The 22,042-nt window shown below is 33.2% G+C and overlaps 1 protein-coding gene across 7 annotated transcripts in view; it reads right to left on the bottom strand.

Annotated features, from left to right (window-relative positions):
- Positions 1 to 909: 909 nt before the first annotated feature.
- Positions 910 to 22,042, bottom strand: part of USP45 (ubiquitin specific peptidase 45) — a 62,947-nt gene continuing 41,814 nt past the window's right edge. For 6 of the 7 annotated variants that reach the window (XM_011360736.2, XM_023530942.1, XM_023530945.1 and 3 more), the window contains 8 exons: positions 20,628 to 20,719; positions 19,378 to 19,434; positions 18,901 to 19,044; positions 17,122 to 17,788; positions 15,069 to 15,166; positions 11,462 to 11,548; positions 5,238 to 5,391; positions 910 to 4,613 (listed from right to left, as the gene is read on the bottom strand). In XM_011360736.2, coding sequence (XP_011359038.1) covers positions 4,483 to 4,613; positions 5,238 to 5,391; positions 11,462 to 11,548; positions 15,069 to 15,166; positions 17,122 to 17,788; positions 18,901 to 19,044; positions 19,378 to 19,434; positions 20,628 to 20,719 — 1,430 coding nt within the window. In that variant the 3' untranslated portion in view covers positions 910 to 4,482. Of the gene's footprint in view, positions 4,614 to 5,237; positions 5,392 to 11,461; positions 11,549 to 15,068; positions 15,167 to 17,121; positions 17,789 to 18,900; positions 19,045 to 19,377; positions 19,435 to 20,627; positions 20,720 to 22,042 lie in introns of those variants that run through there. The other variant, XM_011360737.2, reaches the window with a different exon arrangement.

Raw genomic sequence — 22,042 nt, 5'->3', positions numbered from 1 at the left:
AGAAAGAAACTTTTGTTGTGTTAAGCCACAGGGATGTGGAGTTGTTTGTTACTGTAGCATAACTGACCTACCTATATACATATGGATATGCAAGCATTTTGGATATTTCTGCTTGAGTACAACTTTTAAAATGTATGAAAATGGTCTTGAGGGGGTTCACAAACCTCTTAAATTACATACAAAAATCTAGTGCATATATTTTTCTGAGAAGATACATGTCAAGATTTTTCTTCCCAGCTTCCATATTGCCATTAGCAAGAGTGAAAAGAGGGCCCCCAAATTAAAACTCTCCTCTCCCCTCAACACTCATAGCTTCCCTTTGGGACTATCAGGACTCATATCATAAAACCTTCATCCCTAGAACATCCTGCATCCCCTGGACCTTGAATTTCCATATGGCTCTGTACGTAATGTTGCTTAATTTTCCTCCATATCATTTACCATTTATCTTTTCTTTACTTTTCACTTCTTAGAATGTCTGTTTCCTCACTTCCTAGAGTGATTTCTGTCTCTTGCGTTCGGTGCTGTATCCACAACGCCTGTCCCATAGCAGGTATTCAATAAATACTTATTAAATTGAACAAATGAAAGATGGTCTGCAACTTTCACCATAATCTCAAAGAGCTACACGACCCCAAAATTGTTAAATAAAAACAAACAGGTAGACAAAATATTTCCTAATGAATTATTCTGCCTAAATAACTCAAAATATTTTTAGAAACATTTGAAAGGATGAAGACTCATCCATGGTAGATACTGAAATCTGAGTAAAGTGGCCCATTGTATTTTATTCTGAAATAAGGAATTTCTAAAATATGAAGGATATTTTGAATACAGCTAAGTAAATACAGTGTTGATAGATAACATATTCTGTCCATAATGTGCATAGCAGAAACTCCAGGACAAATCTTGAAACAAATAAGAATTTAATATTTATTATGCATATTTATACAGAAACATTAAAATAATGCTCAATAAGTTACATAGCCATTTTCTAAAAACACTGCAAAAAAAAGTAGAGATAAAACAGTAGGAATGATATATTAACCAATGTTACTAAAAATTTAAAATATAGTCATCTATCTTTTAAACAGATTTGAATTGATGATTTCTATATGAACCAAACATTTTAAATATCTAAAAATAGTCTGTCTTAAAGTACTAGATATATTTAAAGGCTCAGTTTTATTGCACATATCTAGTTTAGGCTTACTTATCAGGTAACATGCAGACAAATTAAGAATGTGAATTTAAGAAAGGCAGGCAGGATGTTGCTTTATACTACAAAAATTAGATGAAGGGGATACATGTCACAGCTTAATCTTCAGGAAATTTTTTTAAGCTGTTGTATAAAATCACTGAGTAAAATCATCACATATGCGAGCTAAGAACTATTAAATATTATATAGCCAAAAAGCTCTGTTGGCACATTTAAAATAAGAAAACAGGTATCAACTAACTACTCTTAGAACCAACACCAACTATCACTATCCTTAGCCACCCAAAAAGGTGGTTTTCATATCCATTTTAAAAACACTAAATGACAATCAAATATAGGCATACACTTGGTTCTGTCAAAAATATTCACAGAATTGGCACATAATCAAAATTTTATTATTTTAAACATGGAAAAACTAGGGGAAACTGTGATTAGACATACCCTGTAAACCAGTTCTAAATAAAGCTAGTGAAACTTCTCTGTGTTACTTTTTAAATTCATTTGGCCAAACACTGTGGTCATTATTTGAGGATCTGTAAACATTCTTACTTATTTGTACTGTTTCCTGAGGTCATCTGGAAACTATTGTTATTACAGTAGCTTCATAATTTCATACCCCTGCAAATGTGCTTTGGAAATATTCTAAATAAAAACAAAAATTTAAATGCAGACCCATGTGTAACTTAATATACTTTCCCTATTACAAAAGCTATCTTTAGGAAATCCTTAGGTATCAAAATAAAGTTTACTCCATTACCAGCAGGCCCAGAAAAGCATTTATAAACTCTAGGCCCTAAAAAAGTAGATTCTAGAGTAAGCTCATTTAACATGAAATGAAAATAAAAATAAAAGTATCTTATGTATATGTTAGTTCTGGGATAATGTCTAAAACTTATATAGGCCTCTCCATTTTAAAACATGTTGAAATAGTGTCAGCACAGTGCCAGATCCATAGCAGGCATCCCATAATATATACTTAATGAATAAATGTGAAGTTAAGCATAAAAACTATTGCAGTACTTTAGTACTGAGGTAATGTTCTGAAGCTACATTATATTGCTCACTCAATGAAAAATCAGTTTTAATAAATAAAGCTTAAAAGATCTATTTGATAAATACAGCACTGATGTATTTCCTGGCATCCTTTTAATGAAAACAGGTACTAGGCACTTTCCTTGATTTTTGCCCTCACCCATCTATCACTCACCATCTCTGACCTTAACTGTGGAAGAGATAAGCCAAAAGAAAAGAATGCTGATTTCTTTCTCTTCTTTCTCCTTTTCTCTCTTTCTCTCTCTCCCTCCCTTTCCCTGCTCCTTTTTCATCTGTCCATCCAACAATGAAACAAGAAGCAGGTGACTATTCAATGAAAAGTGCATGCCTCTTAATGGTATCTTTTCTAGGAGAAAAATGAGGACTTAATATTTACATTTGGGGGAGAGGGATGGTAATTGTCACTACCCAGATGGCTTAGATTTAACTAATAATTTTCAAAAAAAATTCACTGTTTTGGTACTGAAATCATCAGTGTTAATGGATTACAATTAAACAGCAAACACTATTTAAACACTGTTTAAACGACCTTTTATAGGACAATCTGAATTTGCAAACTTTCCACCTTTTCACTATTAAAAATCAAGAAAAATACTACTATTGAAATTGCAACAGCTTAAAAATAGAATTTGTACCATGACATTTAAAAATTCTGCATTTTGTATAGTATTACCATCTTGAACACTATTCACAATTCTGTTCATATAGCAAAAGGCAGCACTGGTAACCTTGGATACTGTTATATGTACTTATATGTTAAAAAGTGTCAGAGTCTTGGTTAAATATCCCCACAATTATCTCCAGTCACTATTCTCGTCCTTCCTACCCAAGAGGAGAATAAACCGGGACTAGACACTTATCCAGCATCTGCCTGTAGTATCATTCATTGGCACTAATGATTAGGATGCCTGAACCATGCAGTTATGTATTTTGATACAATACGGTGATACTGAAGTAGCCATTATTATTTAAAATTTAAGCCTAAGAAAGAGTAATAGTAGTGTGCCAAGTTTTGACAGCTTAATAATTTGTATTCTACAGGTAAAAATGATTTTTGCTATTATGTAATTATTTAAAAAGAAAATCAGAAATGCCAACTTTATGTCCCATTGAAGTTAAACAAACTTGCACTTATTAATGATGCTTGTTAAAGAGAAAGTGATCTCAAAACCCTAAAACCATGATTAGTATTTACTGATCTACAGAACTAGATATTTCCCTATTAAGTATAATAAGAATATAATTTTCTATCATTTACAAATTTAATTTGGTAATTTATATTTCATAGGTACTCTATGGTCTCATATGGATTAACGATTTACTTCTACTTACCAATTCTACATGTTACAATTATCTATAATTCTATTTCGACCTTGACTAATCACTTGCAAACTATCCTTGACTCCACCATGAGTAGATTACAAATAATGTTAATGTCAATATTTTTGTAGTTCTCAAAATCTCAAAGCAGTAAGCTAATCAATATACCATTTGTAAACCCTTATTACTGAAGTTACAGTGATACCTTTATATATGGCTGAATCATACAAAATATGACAAAGTCACTATGTCTATTGTGTAAGTATATGTGATAGCAGTGTTTCCCACATATCAGTATACCACTGGATAGCCCTGAGATGATTTTAAGTGGAGTGCTACATGGATGAACAATTTTTCTTTAACAGTTATGTATTTATTTTGATACTTATTAGAAAAAAAATACAATTAGCACATAACATGTGGAATACGCTCAAAATAGGGCTATTAAAAAAGGCTAAAAATAAGGTTAAAAATAAGTAAACAATGGCACAGGAGATATAGATATATACATACATATGAGATCAGAAAGGTGATATATGACTCACACTGGGAAACACTGTTTTAAGGAATGATCTGATTTAGCCAGCATCATTTCTGAATGTTTGTAATAATAAACCACATCATAAAGGGTTTTCCTCTACTACTATAAATTTGGGTTTTGATCCAGGACAAATATTTTTTTAGAACATGAGTTTACATTCATTTTAAGAACATAAGAGCATTGAGTAAATTTAATTTACTTTAAAAGGGTTCACCAAAATGGTAAAAATGTTCAGGAGCATTTGAGGGACATGCTAGTCCTATGGACAAGACTGCAAAGGCACATTCATATTATGGTTATCACTGCAGCATTTAAATAAAAGTGATCTAAGTAATCATTACCCTTAAAATTAAAATACTCTTTCATAAAAAAGAAGGTACGCTTGTGCACTAAGTGCTCTTGATTCCGGAACCACCTGCACATAAGTGTCGCTAACATGGACCCACTGGCCTGCAGATTCACTATCAGGTTCTTTCAAACCTAATAAAACAAAAATAAGTATAATTTTACAATAAGTGTGTTCTTACTCTACATTATAAGCAATAACACATTCATCACAAACTACAGTTACCTAATACTAGATCTTATTGCATTAAGTGTGTTTCTTCTTGGGTTAAACATGTTCCTAAATGAACTCTTTCAAAGCATTGATAGTATCATTTTACTTTAAATATCTAGTGCAATATTATATAGCCTTGTAAATATTTATTATTGGAGGAAAAAAATCATTTTCAATAAAAGTAAAAAGAGAAAAAAAAGTTAGCTTGCTGATCCATAAGCAAAGTCAGCAAATTTTCAACTCTCACTATTCTGAGGACATAGTATATCTTTAAAAACTTTTGCTATTAAATAAAATGCTGCTTCACTGCAATACATGATGACTCGACACCTTGGAAAAAAATGTGTTAACTCATATCACCTAGATGAGTATAGACTTATGATATTTAAGATTCTTTAAGATTATCTTAGAACTCTTAAATATATTTCTAACAACATTAACAAAATGAATCCACTCGAGTTATCCATGAAATAACTGACCTCTAACAGGAAAGGAAAAATAAATTAATTTGTTTTTAAGAATAACATAAACTCAGGATAGCTTACCAGGTACATTTTTCTTTCCAGTGATATGTTCCAATAATTTCCTGGAAGGTGTTCTGACTTTCACATATGCGGTGTAGTGACCTCCTCTCATTGAGCCACTGTGTTCCACTATGCCATACAGACCATAGAGAACTTTCTCTCCCACATCTACATTCTTTAGGACAAAAAAACAAAAAACCGAATTAGTAATATTTAGGACAAAAAAACAAAAAACCAAATTAGTAATATTTAGTGAAATACTGTTAGGAAAATGAAGTCAAAATGTATGTCCTACTTAACATAAGAGAAATGCATATAAACTACACTGAGATACTTTTCCATATGTATTAGACTGGCAAAATGTAAAAGCCTAATAACATCCTCTGTTGGCTAAGCTGTGGGGGAAAAAGTACATGTGAGAATGCAAAGTGGTACAACCCTTATGCTGGATCTCATGTTATCTAGCTAAATTACATATATATTCTTCATGGATTTTTCAATCCTATTTCTAGGATTCTATCTCACAGATACATAAGCAAAATGTAAAAAGACATGCAACAGACTACAAATTGCATGATTATTTGTAATATCAAAAAACTGGAATAGAGTAGACCCGAATGTCTATAATTGGAGACTGGTTGAATAAACTTTGACACATCCATACAATAGAGTATTGTGCTGCTTGAAAAATAGGGTGCAGACTATTTCTAAGTACTGCTATGAAATAATCCCCAGGAGATAATGGAAAGAATAAGGTATCAAAAAGGATACATATTGTAAGCTATGATTATTTAAGAGGGGAGAAGCATATAAACATACCTATCTGTTTAGATTTTTAAAAAGCAATAAAATAAGCCATAAGTTTTAAACAATGGTTATCTATAAAGGGAAGGAAGAAATAGATGGAACAGACATGGAGAAAAATTACAATTGTTTGAATTTACCTCATTTTGTAGATTTGATACATTTTATGCAATTATTCCCTGACAAGAAAAAGTTCATCACTCTCAAAACAGTATTACAAGAAGTATTAAAGGGACTTAAGAAAAAAAAGTCAAAATATGAATAATAAAATGGCAATAACTACATACCTATTAATAATTACTTTAAATGTAAATGGATTAAATGCTCTAATCAAAAGACATAGGGTGGGAGTCTGGTCAAGATAGCAGAGTAGGTAAATACAAGGTGCTTGCCTTTTCTCACAACCATATCAAAATTACAACTAAACTACAGAATAGCTATCATGAGGAGTCGCCTGATGTCTAGCTGAACAGAAGTTCTACAACTGGAGACACACAAAGGAGGCCACCTTGAGACTGGTAGGAGAGGCAGAGATGCAGAATGGGCTGGTGCCACTGCTGAGTAGGGCAGTTGAGAATCGAGAGAAATATCTCGAAGGCGGTGATACCCCCGGAAGAGCATGGGGTCCTGGCCCCACACTGGGCTTTCCCCAGTGCTAGGAGGAAAAGTCCCCATAACTTCTGGCTGTGAAAACCAGCTGAGATTATGGCTAAGTGAGATGGAGGGCTGAGGGAACTGCAGACTTTCCTTTTAAGGGGCCGGCGCAGAGGCTCACTCTCTCTGAGCTCCAGTGCTGGGGCAGCATCTGGAAAGGTGCCAGGGACTTATGGGGAGGAACTGAGTTGTCTTACTTTAGGACGAGGGCTGGAGGGGCAGCTTTCTCCCAGACGTAAGTGCTGGCAGAGGACACTGTTCCTTTGTTGAGCCCTGCCCAGCTAGGCTTGCAGACCAAGGCAGGCACCATATCTGAATCTCCATCAACCAGGTTAACACTGGTCGCCCTGCCCTGATAATTCCCTGAGACATCACCACTGTGTATTTTCCATAAAAATGGCCTGTCTTAGCTCATGCTGCAGACTTTTCTAAAATCTCTCAAAGGTTCACAGAACCTAAGCAAGCAGCATCTGGCCTCGACGTGCCCCGTACCTCTTGCTGAGCAGCCCCAAGCCTGGCACTAGCAGCAGCCGGCCTCAGTTTTTAGCTTGGCCTTTCAAGGGGCTTCTAAGACCAGCATGAGTGTTGGCCATCTGTGCATTGCTTGGTGGCCCATGCCAGATGGCCTCGGGCAGGGCACAGGCTGCACCTGAACTTGGCCTGTGGCAAGGCCCCTCCCAGGAGGACAAAACACCCAAAAGGCAAACAGGGCAGGCACCAGAGCCCTGCTAAAGCAAATCCTGCTCTGTAGGGTCAGCCCCTGCACAACAGCTCCTCTACTGGTCACAGCCAGTCATCGCAACCAACCAGCCCCAGGGTCAATACCTCCTACTGATGAGCAAATAGCAACCAAAGCCCAACTACAACAGGAGGGCATGCACAACCCATACGAGGGATATACCTGGAGCACCCGGCTCTAGTGACCAGGGAAGACTGTGCCACTGAGACCCACAGTATGCCTACTATATAAGGCCACTCTACTAAGACTGGGAGACATAGCAGCCCTACCTAATACATAGAAACAAACACAAGTAGGCAGCCAAAATGGGAAGACAAAGAAACATGTCCCAAATCAAATAATAGAACAAAGCTCCAGAAAAAGAAATAAGCAAAATGAAGACAAGCAATCTACTAAATGCAGAGTTTAAAACACTGGTTATAAGGATGCTCAATGAACCTAGGGGAGCTCAGTGAGAACTTTAACAAAGAGATGGAAAACATAAAAATGGAGATAGAAAACATAAAAATAACTAGTTAGAAATGAAGACTACAATATCTGAAATGAAGAATAACTTAGGAGGAATTAACAGTAGATAAGATGAAGCGGAGGATCGAATCAGCAATTTAGAAAATAAGGTAGCAGAAAACACCCAATCAGAACAGCAATAAGAAAAAAGAATCCAAAATAATGAGGACAATTTATGGGACCTCTGGGACAACATCAAGCCTAACAACATTTGCATCATAGGGATATCAGAAGGAGAAGATCAAGAGCAAAGAATTGAAAACCTATTTCAAGAAATGGTGGAAAACTTTGCTAACTTGGTGAAGGAAATACACAAACAAGCCCAAGAAGCATAGAGAGTCCCAAACAAGATGAACCCAAAGAGGCCAAAACCAAGACACGTCATAATTAAAATGCCAAAGGTTAAAGACAAAGGGAAACTTAAAAGCAGCAAGAGAAAAGCAATTAGTTACCAACAAGGGAGCTTTCATAAGACTTTCAGTTGATTTCTCAACAGAAGCCTTACAAGCCAAAAGGGACTGGCATGAAATACTCAAAGTAATGACAAGCAAGGACCTACAACCAAGATTACTCTACCTAGCAAAGCTATCACTAAGAATCAAAGGACAGATAAAGGGCTTCCCAGACAATAAAATGCTAAAGGAGTTCATCATCACCAAGCCAGTATTACAGGAAATGTTAGAGGGACTTCTTCAAGAAGGAAAAAAAATAAAGATTGTGAATAATAAAATGGCAATAACTACATATCTAGCAGCAATTACTTTAAATGTAAGTGTATTAAATGCTCCATTGAAAAGATAGGGTGACTGGGTAAGAAAAGACCCTTACATATGCTGCCTTCAAGAGACTCATTTCAGATCGAAAGACACATAAAGACTGAAAGTAAAGGGATGAAAAAAGATGTTTCATGAAAATGGAAACAAACAAAAAAACTCTGGGGTAGCAATACTGATACCAGGCAAAACAGATTTTAAAACAAAGAGACAAAGAATAAGATAGACTTTGTAACAAAAGACAAAGAAGGACCCAGTTACCCAGTTATCTCACTTCTGGGTATTATCTGAAGAAACCCAAAACACTGCTTTGAAGGGACATGTGAATCCATATATTCACTGCAGCATTATGTACAGTAGCCAAGATATGGAGGCATCCTGGGTGTCCATCAATGGATGAATGGAAGAAGTGGTACAGATATACAATGGAATATTACTCAGCCATAAAAAAGAATGAAATCTTGCCATCTGCAACAACATGGATCGATCTAGAGGGTATTGTGCTGAGTGGAGTAAGTCAGACAGAGAAAGACAAATGTCATATGTGGAATCTAGAGAGCAGGATAAACAACAGAAACAAGCTCATAGATAGAACATTCTGATGGTTGTCAGATTGGGGGGGTGGAAGAATTAGTGAAGGGGGATTAAGAGGTACAAATTGGTAGTTACAAAATAGTCATGAGGTTATAGAGTATAGCACAGAGAATATGGTAATTAATATTGTAATAAGTATGTATGGTGTCAGAAGGGTACTGGATTAATCGGGGTGATCATTTTATATAAATGTCATCACTGTGTTGTACACATGAAACTAATATATTTTATGTCAATTATAATTGAAAAACATAAAAAATATAAAAATTTAAAAATATGTATAGGCAGATGTAAAAAACATGTTTTATGTTGAGTATTCTAGCATTAAATAAACTATGGATTAGAAAAAAAATACATAGGGTGGTTGAATGGATAAGTAAACAAAAACCATACATATGCCACCTACCAGAGACCTACTTGAAATTAAAAGACACATATACACACTTGAAAATAAAGGGATGGAAAAGATATTTCATGCAAATGAAAAATAAGAAGCTGGGGTAATAATAATTATATCAGACAAAATAGGCCTTTAAAAAAAGGCTATAATAGGAGAAAAGAAGGACTCAGAAATTCCACTTTTGCGTATCTGAAGAAACCTAAAACACTAATTTGAAAAGACATGTGCAACTCTATGTTCATTGCAGCATTATTTACAATAGCCAGGATATGGAAGCAACCTAAGTGTCCATGAACAGACAAATGGATAAAGAAGATGTGGTACATATATACAATGGAATATTACTCAGCCATAAAAAGGAGTGAAATCTTGCCATTTGCTGGATTCTAAAGTGTATTACACTAAGTAAGGTAAGTCAAACAGAGGACAAATACCATATGATTTCACTTATGTGTGGAACTTAATAAAAAAATAAATAAATGAACAAACAAAACAGAAACAAACTCATAAATAGAACAAACTGATGGTTGCCAGATGGAAGGGGGGTTGGGTGAATGGATAAAAAAGTAGAAGGGATTAAGATGTGCAAATTGCTAGTTATAATAACAATCATGGGAAGTAAAATACAGCATTGGAAATATAGTCCATAATACTGTAATAACTACATATGGTATCAGATGGGTACTAGATCTATGGGGGTGATTGCTTCGTAAGTTATAAATGTCTAATCACTTTGTTGTACACCTGAAACTAACATGTCAACTGTAATTTAAAAGATTGTTTTTTAAATAAGTGGATATTGTTTAAAGCTCCTAAAAAGTTTGTGCAGTTATTAAACAAAATTGTAAAAATTTAAATTAAAAAAATAATTTCTAAAAATTTTAAATTTAAAAATTAAGCAAGTGAAGGATATATCCAGTTGGCAGTATAATCATTTGGATAGGAACCACTAGGGTCATGTCAAAAGAACCCAGGAGCCAACTTGAAGTGGCTTTCAGAAGTCAACTATAGACCCATTAGACTAATATATTAGAACATGAATAAAAAGAAAAGTGTACTAAACTGAAACATATCCAATGTGTCTAAATCTATGAATTTATAATGCTAAATTAATTGATCACCGTTTGGGGATGCTAGTGAATTCATTCATTATTCTAAAAAATGGTTTGGTTCCCTCAAGGAAGACAAAGTCATCAGTTTCACTTACTTGTACAGTTGTTACATATAAGTACAAGCAATTATAAGCCAGTGTACTGTCTGTATCTAATTTTTAAAGTGTTAGCAATTTTAAAGTATCATACTCACCCAACCAGTATGCTGTCCTCAGTAGTGTACATGAAATGGAATAAGAATGCACTAGTATATATTGATTTATAAAAGAAAAAAACAAATGCTAAAACTACTGCCATTTAAGCATATCATTCACAAGGAACAGGAGAGGGCACAAAATCTGTTTACTTCTCTCAGCAACTATCTGCTTCCAGCAGCGCAGACAAGTAGCTCTAATCTTCATGACCACCAGGTCTCATGCTTTGCACATCTTTTCAGCTTTCCCTAAATCTATTCTCAAAGGACAAAAGTCATATTGTGTTACGTGTTCCACATGTTACTGATTTAACTTCACTACCTATAAAATTCCCTTTCAGAGAAGCTTAATTTAGAAAGAAAGAGACAGACAGACAGACAGACAAGAAAAGCATGGCATAATAAACATTCATAGGTTACTTTTAAGCATACAATTTACAAATCAATTAAATTACTTAATATACTGTACCTTACAAGTAGCAGAACAGAATGGTGCTAAATCAAGCATAAGTGGAAAATCTACATGTCTGTTTACTTTGCGAAGACTCAATCCAGCCTTAAAAAGACAAAAATAATTTTGTAATGCAAACAATCTAAATCATGTTTGTTAATTAAAATTAAAAGAATCCTAGAAGTTAGTTTTTTTCATAGATATAAAAAACATGACTAATGAATAGTTGAAAATTGATATAAGACTAAGTTTTTCATTAGGTTTCATAAACTTTTACTGCAAAGATCATTCGTTTATATGTGCATTTTTACCACAAACAATATGGGGATAATTACTTTCACTGTGGCTTTTCAACACTTAGAGAAAAAATAAATTCAATGTGATAAAAGCTCAGTTCCTGATACATATGCTACCATGAAAGGTATTCAACTAGTGTCAGGAGCATATCCTAGGCCTGACTCAGTGACTGGTTAACAGTTACATTGACTCTAGGCAACTTCATCTAGATCAAGGCATTAACCTGACTCAATGACTGGTTAACAGTTAAACTGACTCTAGGCAACTTCATCTAGATCAAGGTATAAATGGATTAGATTAGATCCATTTCAGTTCTAAAAGTAAGTGATATTCATTCATTAAAAGGAAATAGCCTGAATACTCAAATCATTTTACCAATAAAAGTAAATGTTCTATATTATATAATAAATCAAAAAGAACTGTCATGTTAAGTAAGCTCTATTTTTCTCTATTTTTAATTACCAAAAGCAGAACTTGAAAAATGTATACTTTGCATTATGTAATGATAAAAAGAACTAGTTAATAGACTGTCAAAAATTATTGGATAGGAAATCTACAAATAGAAACTCTACTGGAATCAGAGGATACTTAAATTTGAATTACTTGGGTAACAAAAACTAACAGATACAACCTTTCATGCAAGGCTTTCATGACTTCAGTGACATAATTTTAGTATAGATTTGTTGCATATTTCTTACCTCTCTTTAAAGAAAAAACTTATTTTTTGACCAAAATATACCCACTTACTGATGTTTTTTCAAGTGATGTTTAGAACACTTACCATGATATCTGACATGAAATTATGAGGTTATATTCCATGAATACTTATTTAATCTGTACTCAATTTGTTTGCCTCTTTTTTCTCATCAGGTGACCTCTATAAGCATCTAATACCAGCACTATCTGAGATCATTTCAGGCTCATATGTCCTCCCTAAACTGAACTGTGCTGTTGAGAAACCACCCCATAATAGGGAAGACTTTGTAAAAGCCTTTAATATAAGATGAATCCCTTTTTCTTTTTTGTCAAACCTATTTTTACTTACAGTTGACATGCAATATTATATTAGTTTCAGCTGTACAACATAGTGATTCAACACATATATCTTACAAAGTGATTACTCCAATAAGTCTAGTAATCATCTTGAATCTATTTTTCTAGGAGATAAGTTTTGGAAAATATCTTGCCTTATATTTGGGAATATGCAGGCTCCACCCTATTTGTTTCTTTTTTTTAACTGAATATTTTCCCATGTCATTAAAATATAAATACGACGTTGTGCACATTGGACAGTTACATCAGGCCTCATATCTGGCATGACCTACAATGACTGAGATACACATTTTTGTGTATATCTCTCTTTCCTTGTGACAGGTTCTTACAAGTGAAATTACTTAATCAAAAGTAATTACTTTTGTTAAAAAATTATGCTTATTCAAAACAGTACTTAATGTTCTTGATATATATTATTAAATAACTTTCTAGGTATTATGAACTTATACTCCCACTGCTGGAACACGAGAGTGCCTATATCTCACTTATCAGCATGACCGCATCTTTGCTAATTTGAACAGGTCAAAAAAGAATCTCACTGTCATTTTATTTCGCATTTGGTTTAGTTGGAAAGGATGGACCTTTTTCTTCATACTTTTTTGGAATATTCACTTCTATGAACTGTCAATTCATGTTCTTTGCCATTTTTCTATTAAGGTCTTAATATTTTTCTTATTGATCTTTAAGAGTTCTTTATATATTTATGGTATTAGTCATTTGCCATATTTATGACAAAGATCTCTATCCTGTGTGAGATTTGCCTTTCAGTGTCATGGATGTTTCTGATATACATACCTCTAAAGTTACTATAGAGAAACAGGCTTTCAGGGACACACTAAAGTACTAAAAGTAGAAACATTGCTCAGAGTCTGCTCCCTATAATTCCCAGTACCTAGGAATAAGAATGTGACTCTGCTGACATTACATGAAGCTTAAGAGCAAGAAGGGACAGAATTGTCCATAAATGTTTCTATTTAAAGACATGAATTCTTTAAGTTGTTCCTAAATAGGGATGCAAGTACCAAATATAAAATAGCTGTGGCACATCATGCAATTAGCTTCTCAGATCTGGCATAACCTTGTATTACTCAGAGTCACTACAGATCTATACCTTTCATTAGGCATTCTGATGCTATCAGACAAAATACATCTGCTTCTGCTCTCCACAGTCATTTCATTTCTGCTGCATTTTTATAACTCTGGCTATAGAAAATCAAGAACTTATAATCTTTCTGTGGATAAGCATGGGGGGTATTTAGAGAAAAATTTCTTCCTGCCCATCTGTGGCCCCCCTGAAATGTTGCAGATATATAATTAAAGTGCTTGATCTTTTCCCTTGAGATTTCTTTTATGGCTTTTATACTTAGAAAATCTTCCATGCAGAGGTCAGCTTAATATTCATTTAAGTTTTCTTCTAGTCTTTTGATAATTTGTTTCATACAATTAAAAAAAATTATCTAAAAATAGTATTGATATATATGGTGGAGAGGGAAGCTTTAAATTTGTATTTCCATCAACAGCTATTTTTCCTAAGTCTTTTATTGAATAATATAGCCCCTTCTCAACTGATTTCAGATTCTTTCATTATCATAACAAAAGAGCTTTAAATTATACTCATGTCTTATTGATTAACAATTCTGACCATATTACTTTAATTATTATAGTTTTATTTTCAAACAGGTGTCAAAAAAAAAATCATCCCTTCTAACTTTTGCAAAAATGTTTTAGTATTTTCACTTATTCATTCTGCCAGAGAAATGTTAAGATCATTTTAACAAATGCAAAGAAGAAAAGTGAGAGAAGGCACTGGGTTAAAACTAAAAATGACTGGAGAGAAACCTAACACATTAAATATATTTTGCTTCCCACCCATTTAGTCTTGCAGGGGTGGAGCCTACCTTGCAGCCCTTTTTGCACTTAGTCCTAGCCAACAGTGCCCAGCCCACACATGAGATCATGGGAGTTCAGAAAGCAATGTGCATGTTGCTACTTCCCTGCTTCTAAGAGTTCTTAATAAATCTTATTTTTCCATTGATACACACAAACACACACACGTCACTTGGGTTCCTACCACCTAAATCTTCAAATATTGTGAATTAAACAATTTTAATTAGAAAAGTCTTATAAATTATTCTGGCTGAAAAAGCAGTAAATTCCTTATGACAAATTTTTAAATTCAATAAATTAAGTCTAATCCTTGACAGTATTTTATAAGTTTTAGGGCCTATAAAACATATGATGAAAATTATTATAGTGCTACTAAAGGGACTTTTACCTGATGGAATCTTTTAAGATGGAGAATTAGGATAGTTGGAACAGCAGAAATGAGCAACTGCTTCCTGGCATTAGTATAAGCCCCTTCTGTTTTCTTTTCTGCATAAAATAAATTTATTTGTAAGATTCCATTTTATACATTATCTACCACATAATGTTGTCAACATTTATACAGAAGCACCATATCACATTTTGAAAATATTAAAAAAAAGAGAATGAACTATTGATATTTGTAAGAGTGTGGATGAATCTCAAAGCATTATGCTCAGTGGCAAAGAAGCTAGAGACAAAAGGCTATGTATTATATGATTTCATTTATATGATATCCTGGAGAAGGAAAAACTATAGGGAAATACATCAGACTGGTGAGTGCAGGGACTAAATAAACAATGAGAGAGGAGATTAACTGCAATGGGGCGATGGAAATGTTTTATGCCTTGATTGTGGGCGATGGAAATGTTTTATGTCTTGATTGTGGTTACAGGTCTATATATGTTATCAAAACTCATTAAATTGTATACTTAAAACTGATGAGTTTTATTGTATGCAAATTATATACTATATGCAAATTCTATTATATTCAAATTTAGTAAACTGATCTAAAAAAAGAAACTAGACTTCTGGTTACATGGTATCTCTACTCCTTTTCAAAATCACTAAAATGAAAGATTATTTTTTAGAAGGCACACTCTTATACAGATAAAGAATAGGAAGCTGGAAAGGAGATGGTCTAGTAGTAACTTATGACAATGCCCTTCAGCCAAAGACCACCAGAAACACACCTGTTAATTGATAAAATCAGCTCGTAATTCATTGCAGTAAAAGGAGATCATGTTTCATGGGAACTCTGGGGCATTTCAACAAGAACTTGTTAGGAAGGACTTGAATCGGATTTGAATATGGCCAATTGCATATTTAACTTGGATTAATATAATTTGATATTTCTTCCTTCTCTCATCTAGACATTTCCTTAATTACTAATGTATTAAGCATATCTTTATTGTGATGCTTTGATAATTAGGGACTTGCTGACACTGGAAAGTGGGCCTCTCCCAGAGCTAGCTAATTCCTAAAGATAGTAAAAACTTAAGTGTGTGTTTCATATGCAAAGCAACCAGTCCAAAACCCATACCCCAGCTACCTCCTTTATTGGACTTATACTCTAAGCCACTATCCACCAGCCCTAATCACACCAGGGCCAGGTACCAGACAACTAGAGACAGCCCCTATTGCCCAGAGCCTCTTGAAATTATTCAAAGCTAGTCGGTCCTAAATCTGTTTACCCTGCCTTGCCTATGTCTTCCCTTGGAAACCATGATAAAGACAATTGCCCTAGTTTCCTCCTCAGCTCCCTCTACCTCCTGTGCCCCCTGTGCTTCCTCCCCACACTATAATTAACAAACTATCATTTCAGTGGCAACCGTCTCCTGATCTGTTGGCCTCACCATACATGAAAAATAAAACCTATATTTTGAAACAACTAGTCACTAAGAATCAGAGTATTCTCTCCACTTAGACAAGGCTAGAGATGCACTGAAAATTTCATACTTGACGAGTTACCTTTTTACCATTTTTCTGTGGTCAACTAAACACAGTTATTGTTTTTGCTAGTTTTATAATACGCAATTATTTAAAATCCTCAAATTTATATCTTATGACTTTATACTAGACTGATGGGATTTGTGAAGCATACTAATCTCATCATTAATCTCACTAGTGATACAATTTTAAGTTTTAGGGAAATTTCTTCTGCAAAGATTTCAGATAGCTAGTCCCTTGAAATAAGATTATGTGGATTTGTATTTTCAAGGTAGAGATGAATATTTCATGTTCATCAATTTATTTTTATAAAAATCTATTGACAATTTACTCTGCCCAGTGTCTTCAGTGCTGAGGTACAAATATGTAAATATGAATAAAACAATCCCTGCCTCCAAGCAGCTCAAATATGGAGACAGGTTCTTAGGTTCTTCTCTTTGGGATCTATAACCAACTAGTCACTGACTATCAGATAATCCATGAATAGCAAAAAAAAAAAAAAGCTAAATATTTACCTGTAGAACTGGTTTCCCTTTGGTACTTATGTTTCTTTTCAGTACAATTCTCACATAGAAGCTTGTTATTCCCCATTAGCAATTCCATAGATGTAAACTGGTAGAGACAGGACTGAATTGAACATTCTTTAGAAGTAGTTATATAGCTCTGAGAAAGGGTCTGAAAAGCATTTTGAGGACTGTGAGACATATGCTTCTCCTCTGAAAAACATAAATTTGGAAGATTTAGTGGCTCATTTTCTTGGTCAAAATCTCTATCTCCAGTTACAGTGCTGTTTAAATGAAGTTCGGAAATAGCTTCAGACACTCCCTCATCACCACTGTCAATCTCCTTGGTGGGTGGTTCACTTGCTGATGGATGATGAAAGTATCCATTTGTGTGCATACAGCATACACTACTGGATCTCAACAACACAGTCTGCTCTGAAGCACTTTCAGATTCTGAATCCTCACTGTCAGCATCAACACTACTTTCAGAATGGCCAGCTTCTTTTTCACTGCCATCTGTAGGGCTTTCAGTCAGAGTTGATTCTGTATTCGTGACACTTGCAAACACTGAAGAATCCCCTTTCATCTTGAGGTTTCCATTTTCCTGGTATATGACAAGAGCTTTATCTTCTCCAGATGATACTTTTCTTATACGTTTTCTGCCATGAATTAGTTGATTCTGTAAGGTGACAGTGTTTTCAGAGAAAAGAATCTTGTGACTTTACTGAAAATAAATGCCAATACATCTTACTTAAACGTTCCACTTTTATTAGATATATATTTTTTATAGTATCTCTGAAATCCATTTCCTAAATCTACATAAATTACAATCAGTAGAAGATATACTAATAAGTAGTTTTAATTTAAAAATAAACCTTTACACAAGACACCAACAATAGTTGTTCCCTATTTGCAGAAGAATTGTGCTGTGTGGAAGGATTTTCAAGTGTAAACTTCTGCATAATATCTGTAGTCTTTCCACTTCGAAAGCTTTCTATAGAGTAAGTTAAATCTGATAGTATATCAATTTGCTAAGTATAAACCACATCTTGTAAAAAAATTGTTTTAATGAAATAAAAATTTTGATTGATTTTTAAAAATTTATGTGGGATAACAACAGCCAGGTGTGTCCCTAGTGGAATAACATGTCTAGACAATGGTCATCGATGACTGGTAACATGACGGAAAGAGACATCAAACTTGATGGGCACCTCCTGGAAGTCTGCACTGCCATCTATAAGTTTTCTTGCCCAAAATTAAATAATCAAACCTAAAGCTAATTAGGCCTCTATATCTAATTGCCTTAGAGAGAAAATAAAGGAACACAATAGCAAAATGAATTACTATCAATATGGGAATGTACAAAACTGCTTTAAAAAATGACCTGATTTCTTCAAAAAATAAATTGCACAGGAAAAATTGGAGGGTGGGGAAAATCTGTAGATTAAAAGAGATTTAATGAATGGATATTGGTGCTATTAAGAAGTTATTAATATTTTAGGTATGATAATGGTACTATGGTTATGTAGTTAAAAAGAGTATCTTTTAGAGACACACACTGAACTATATGATATATTTGGGATTTTTTTCCAAAATAATCTGGGGTGAGGAAGGGGAGAATGTGAAGTAGATATAGATAAAACATTAGCCATTAGCTGATAATTATGAAGCTGAGAACTGAGTACACAGGAGTTTATTATACAATTTTTCTACTTTTGTATAATTTTGAAACTTCTCTTAATAAAAGATTGTTTTAAAAAACAATTGTCTCACAAATGCACATAATCTTACCTTATCTTTAGATGACGAAAGCGTCTTTGTTGCTCCGGGTTGATGAGTATTTTCTATAGTAACAGTGCCACTGTACTGTTCATTATCTGTCTCCTGTAAACTTCTATATTTACTCATTCTTCCCAAAAATAATGGTTTTGAAACCTATATAGATGCCATGTACATAACACAAAATCTCTTTAAAAAATAAATTCTGGATATCATCTACTTTTTAAAATTCTAACTCATTTGAAGTATATTTTCTTTAACATTCACTCTCAAAACAAAATATAAACCATAAGGGTTTAAATTCCTTGAGAATAAGAACTATATCAAGCTTTATGCATACATATACAAACCCCAATGTTATGTTGTATAAGCTTGATTACTGTATATAAAAAATGACTCATATATTTGATAATATACTCAAGAAATGTCTGCATATATGAATAAATAAATGCCCTTCACAAAAGACGTATTATTAAGTTTTCTCCTTACCCTCTCTTCTATTATAGGAAGTGAAATATCAATAAAAGGATCTTTCACCATGGAGATCTTTAAGAAAAAATATATTGAGAACTTCAGTTAGAATTCTAACATGGACAATGCACTTTTGTAAAAGCTTAAAGAAATCAAACTTCTCAGGCAACTTAAAATTTTAAGTTAAAAAACATTCTTGGAACAATAGGAATTTAATTAGGTATAGCAGCACATATCATTAATCAAAATAAGATATCCCAAAATGTTAATAAATACAACTCAGTTTAATTTTATAATGTTGTAAATATAACTAACCTGTAATATTTAAAGCAACTTCAAAATAAACTGTGTAGAATAACAATGTTAACTAAAGATAAACATATTTTTAGTGAAATCAGTGCCATAACATATAGAATATGAACGTTAAGAAAAGGTCATGTAAAAATGGCCTTTGACTGTGTTTGTAGATTTTTTAGGATAATTCTGTTTTAAAAGATAGTCTAGCTTGTGAGAGAGAAATCAACTTCTATGTTGAATATATTAGAAATTTTTAAGTAACATCATGTTGACACAGTCTGTGCTTCAATATAACAAGCTAGAAGGACATATATAATTCTAAATGTGTAAAACTAAAGAAGATAGACAGGTACTCCATAATCTCCATAAGGAGAATGTACATAAACTCTCTCTTTTACAATAAAATCTGACTGAAGTTTAAGCTGATCACACTCTAAGCCATATGCTTTCAGAAATATTCTTTATCAAGCCATTGAAAATCTATAAAAATTTATACATCTTTAAACTGTTGTTAAAGTACAGATGGCATTTCAAATAAAAATTATCAATAAATTCAAAGATGTTAATTTAAATCTACTTAAAAAACCAACTTAAACAAGTCCTATAAAAGTAAACTTAAATTCAAATGTGGTAGATCACCCTAGGTTATGTTACATCAAATTATTTCTTTTGGAACTATATTTTAGGGCAAAGAGAAAATTCACAGAACTTTTTCATTTTAATACAAAGAAGTAGTTAGTACATCCAAGACTTTTAAAACAGGCTAAGAGAATTCCACAGGTTTCTCGAGAGGAAAAATAACACATCTACTCTTAAAAATTATAAATTATGTTTATTTTCTAGGAGTGAAGAATACTATTATGTAGTCATCTGTCACAAAAATAAGTGACTGCTGATATTATATATGTGAAAGAAAATGTACAACGTGACTGTAATCTATTCCATGTTGAAGGGAATTTTAAAGTACCTACATTTGCACATTCTTCACACATGACTGTGCTAGTTAATTCACCAATAAAGATCCGATCTATGAAGTTCATTTTCACACCTTCTTTTCCATATGCTGTAAAAATAATGCTTTTTAATGCAAAAAAACATGTCAACCATCAACCTAACAATGTAACATGCTTTTTTCCCCCTGTTGATTCAAAAGAAATCTAAGGCAGATGTCTAGTACCACATTTAATAGTGTATTTTACTTTAAGATGTTATAATGTCTTTCTCCTATGCAATTCTGTAGAGAAAGTATGACTATCAACTACAGTAGTCTTCAAGAAATAACAAACTGCTCTTAAAAGTTAAATTAAGTAGGGCAATCACCACTATTTATACTACACTGCAAGTACTTGCTTTAAGCCCTTTAAAGCTTCTGCGCCTAACCTAGGGGTAGGGGGATGGAAAAAGAGATAACGCTTTTCGTGCTACAGATGCCAGGACCATAACTATGGAAATGACAGAGTAGTCAGAGACAAGTAAACACAGCACAGTGTAAAGAATTAAGATGGCAATTAATAACTGTTATGTGTGTGTGTGTGTGTACTGCTATATAAAAAATGTTAAAATTATTGTTTGAAAAATATTTATAAATCAAAGAAATTATGCCTATAATTTCCTTCAAAATAGTCTTGGGTTGAGAGGAAATAGAAAAACGTAATACCCCATGAACTGAATGTAGTTTAAGTGGGATGATGGGTATATGGGGCTTCGTTATACTGTTCTAAAAGAAATTTGAAATCCTCCAAAGTAAATACTAGGGGAAAAATATATTAACAAACCTATTCACTTCTCTTTCAAACTTTTTTTCTATCCTTTTTGGGTCTTTACCTTCAAATTACAAACAGCATTTAACATAATTTTAAAATATTATTTGAAGCACCGAATGACAGAACAGACATATCCAGATGTATCAATAAACATTTATTAATTATGATGATAACTAATTAGAAATGATGGTAAACTAAGTTATTTCATTAAGAAAAACTATACGAGAGATTAAAAATAGAAAAGATTACAAAACTAGAAAGAGGTGAAAGAAAAACTGGGCAGTTATTATAAACATGCACTAGATGGCACTATCTCAAAACAAAAGAACAAAGTATGCTTGAGAATCTATATTTTTTAAAATCTTGAACCCTTAACTGCAATATAAAGTTTTGGCATGTATATCACAATGTATATTTGTTTAGAAATTATAGACATGTAGTGTGTACATATAATGCTACAGAAATATAGAAGTTAGAAAAGAGAATAAGTAAAATACAAATAATAATTTTAAATGTCTTCTAAAAATGATGACTTCATACTACTATTAGTTAATATCTCAAGGCAGAATATACATTTAGGACAAAGTAAATCACTATGGAATATAAACCCACATGTAAATGTT

This window comes from Pteropus vampyrus, unplaced genomic scaffold (genome assembly GCF_000151845.1).
Source record: "Pteropus vampyrus isolate Shadow unplaced genomic scaffold, Pvam_2.0 Scaffold58, whole genome shotgun sequence".
NCBI classification, from domain to species: Eukaryota; Metazoa; Chordata; class Mammalia; order Chiroptera; family Pteropodidae; genus Pteropus; species Pteropus vampyrus.
This window is presented reverse-complemented; position numbering and strand designations above follow the sequence as displayed.